The sequence below is a fragment of the Rhagoletis zephyria genome, unplaced genomic scaffold (assembly GCF_001687245.7).
Source record: "Rhagoletis zephyria isolate East Lansing unplaced genomic scaffold, Rhagoletis_zephyria_1.1 Rzeph_scaffold_03073, whole genome shotgun sequence".
NCBI lineage: Eukaryota > Metazoa > Arthropoda > Insecta > Diptera > Tephritidae > Rhagoletis > Rhagoletis zephyria.
Genome location: NW_016160157.1, coordinates 68049 through 69368, shown reverse-complemented (window position 1 = coordinate 69368; position 1320 = coordinate 68049). Strand labels below are relative to the sequence as shown.

General features: G+C 35.8%; 1 protein-coding gene across 1 annotated transcript in view; it reads left to right on the top strand.

The window, feature by feature from the left end:
• Positions 1 to 306: 306 nt before the first annotated feature.
• LOC108368335 (endoribonuclease Dicer-like) overlaps positions 307 to 1320 on the top strand; it is a gene marked incomplete at its 5' end in the record, with an annotated part of 20023 nt that continues 19009 nt past the window's right edge. Inside the window, 2 exon segments of the mRNA XM_017623182.1 lie at positions 307 to 873; positions 977 to 1151. Coding sequence (XP_017478671.1) covers positions 307 to 873; positions 977 to 1151 — 742 coding nt within the window.

Here is a 1320-nt window from a genome sequence, read left to right as displayed (position 1 = left end):
TGAATTTTCACTCGCTTTTATTTGTTTTACTTCTAATCCGAAATACTTTGAACTTTTTTTGTTTTGGTTGGTTGTTCTCTCAATAAAAACAAAACCAACTATTTATAATATTATTATAATTTTGGTTACCATTTCTGACCAACAGTGCTATATAAATAATAAAGAGAACTAGTTTTTTTCTTAATTTAAAAATTAGGAACCGGTTTTTTTTAAGTATAATTTTTCAAATAATTATAAAACTGGGTTCGAAAAAATTTCGAATAATCGAACACCCTAATACATGCATTTCAAACTGCGCCCTGGAATCGGCTAAATAATAATTCAAAATTTATTTCTCTTTATCTGCAGGTCATCGAAGGTTTTCGCACAGGCGAATGCAATTTACTTGTTTGTTCGAATGTCCTCGAGGAAGGTATTGATATTCAGGCATGCAATTATGTATTCGCCTATGATCCATTAAAAACCTTCAATTCTTATGTGCAAACGAAGGGGCGCGCCCGTAGTAATGAATCGCTGTATGCTATATTTGCGCCAGATATTAATAAAGCAAAAGTTATTACGCAAATTCAAAACTATAAAGCCGCACATCAAATGATACAGGAATTCCTGATTGGACGAATTTTGGATCGAGATGATCCTAAAGAAGAAGCCATAGCCGAACAATTTGTGGATCTTATTCCACCTTTTTTGCTGCCGAGCGGTGCCTGCCTATTGGCGTCGGGTGCATTAGCATTGTTACATCGCTATTGTCAACTGTTGCCTACTGATGCGTTTGGTGCCGCCATGCCTTGGTTTACTAAAAAAACAACGGAATCAGGAATATTTGTGGAGTTACGGATGCCGCTGCAATCTTCAGTGAAAGATACAATAACGGTGAGTAAATTTGAAGCTATTCTACGAAAATTAGCTTTTTTTTTAGCAAAAGAAGTGTGTTAAAGTAGTACATAAATTATTTTCGTTTTAACTATAATTGCAGAGCGACATTTACCCGACTTCTAAACAGGCAAAAATTTCTGCTGCATTTAAAGTGTGTAAACTGCTTTACGAACAAGGAGAGCTAAATGATCGTTTGTTGCCCGTGACGAAGCGAGAATGTGTGGCAAAAGTGTCCGAAGATCTTTTCGAACATTGGAAAAAATTTAATGATGACGGTAAGGTTTTCCAGTTAGTGGCTTTGTATTTTATTTTATTTTATTTTTGTGGCGTTGAAAATGCTAGTCGATGGCATTTTCATTACTTGATACAAATCTATGCTATTCGAAATATTATCTGTACGAGGCGGAACTACAGCCGGTTCTACGCACCGGAATGACTCGGGGG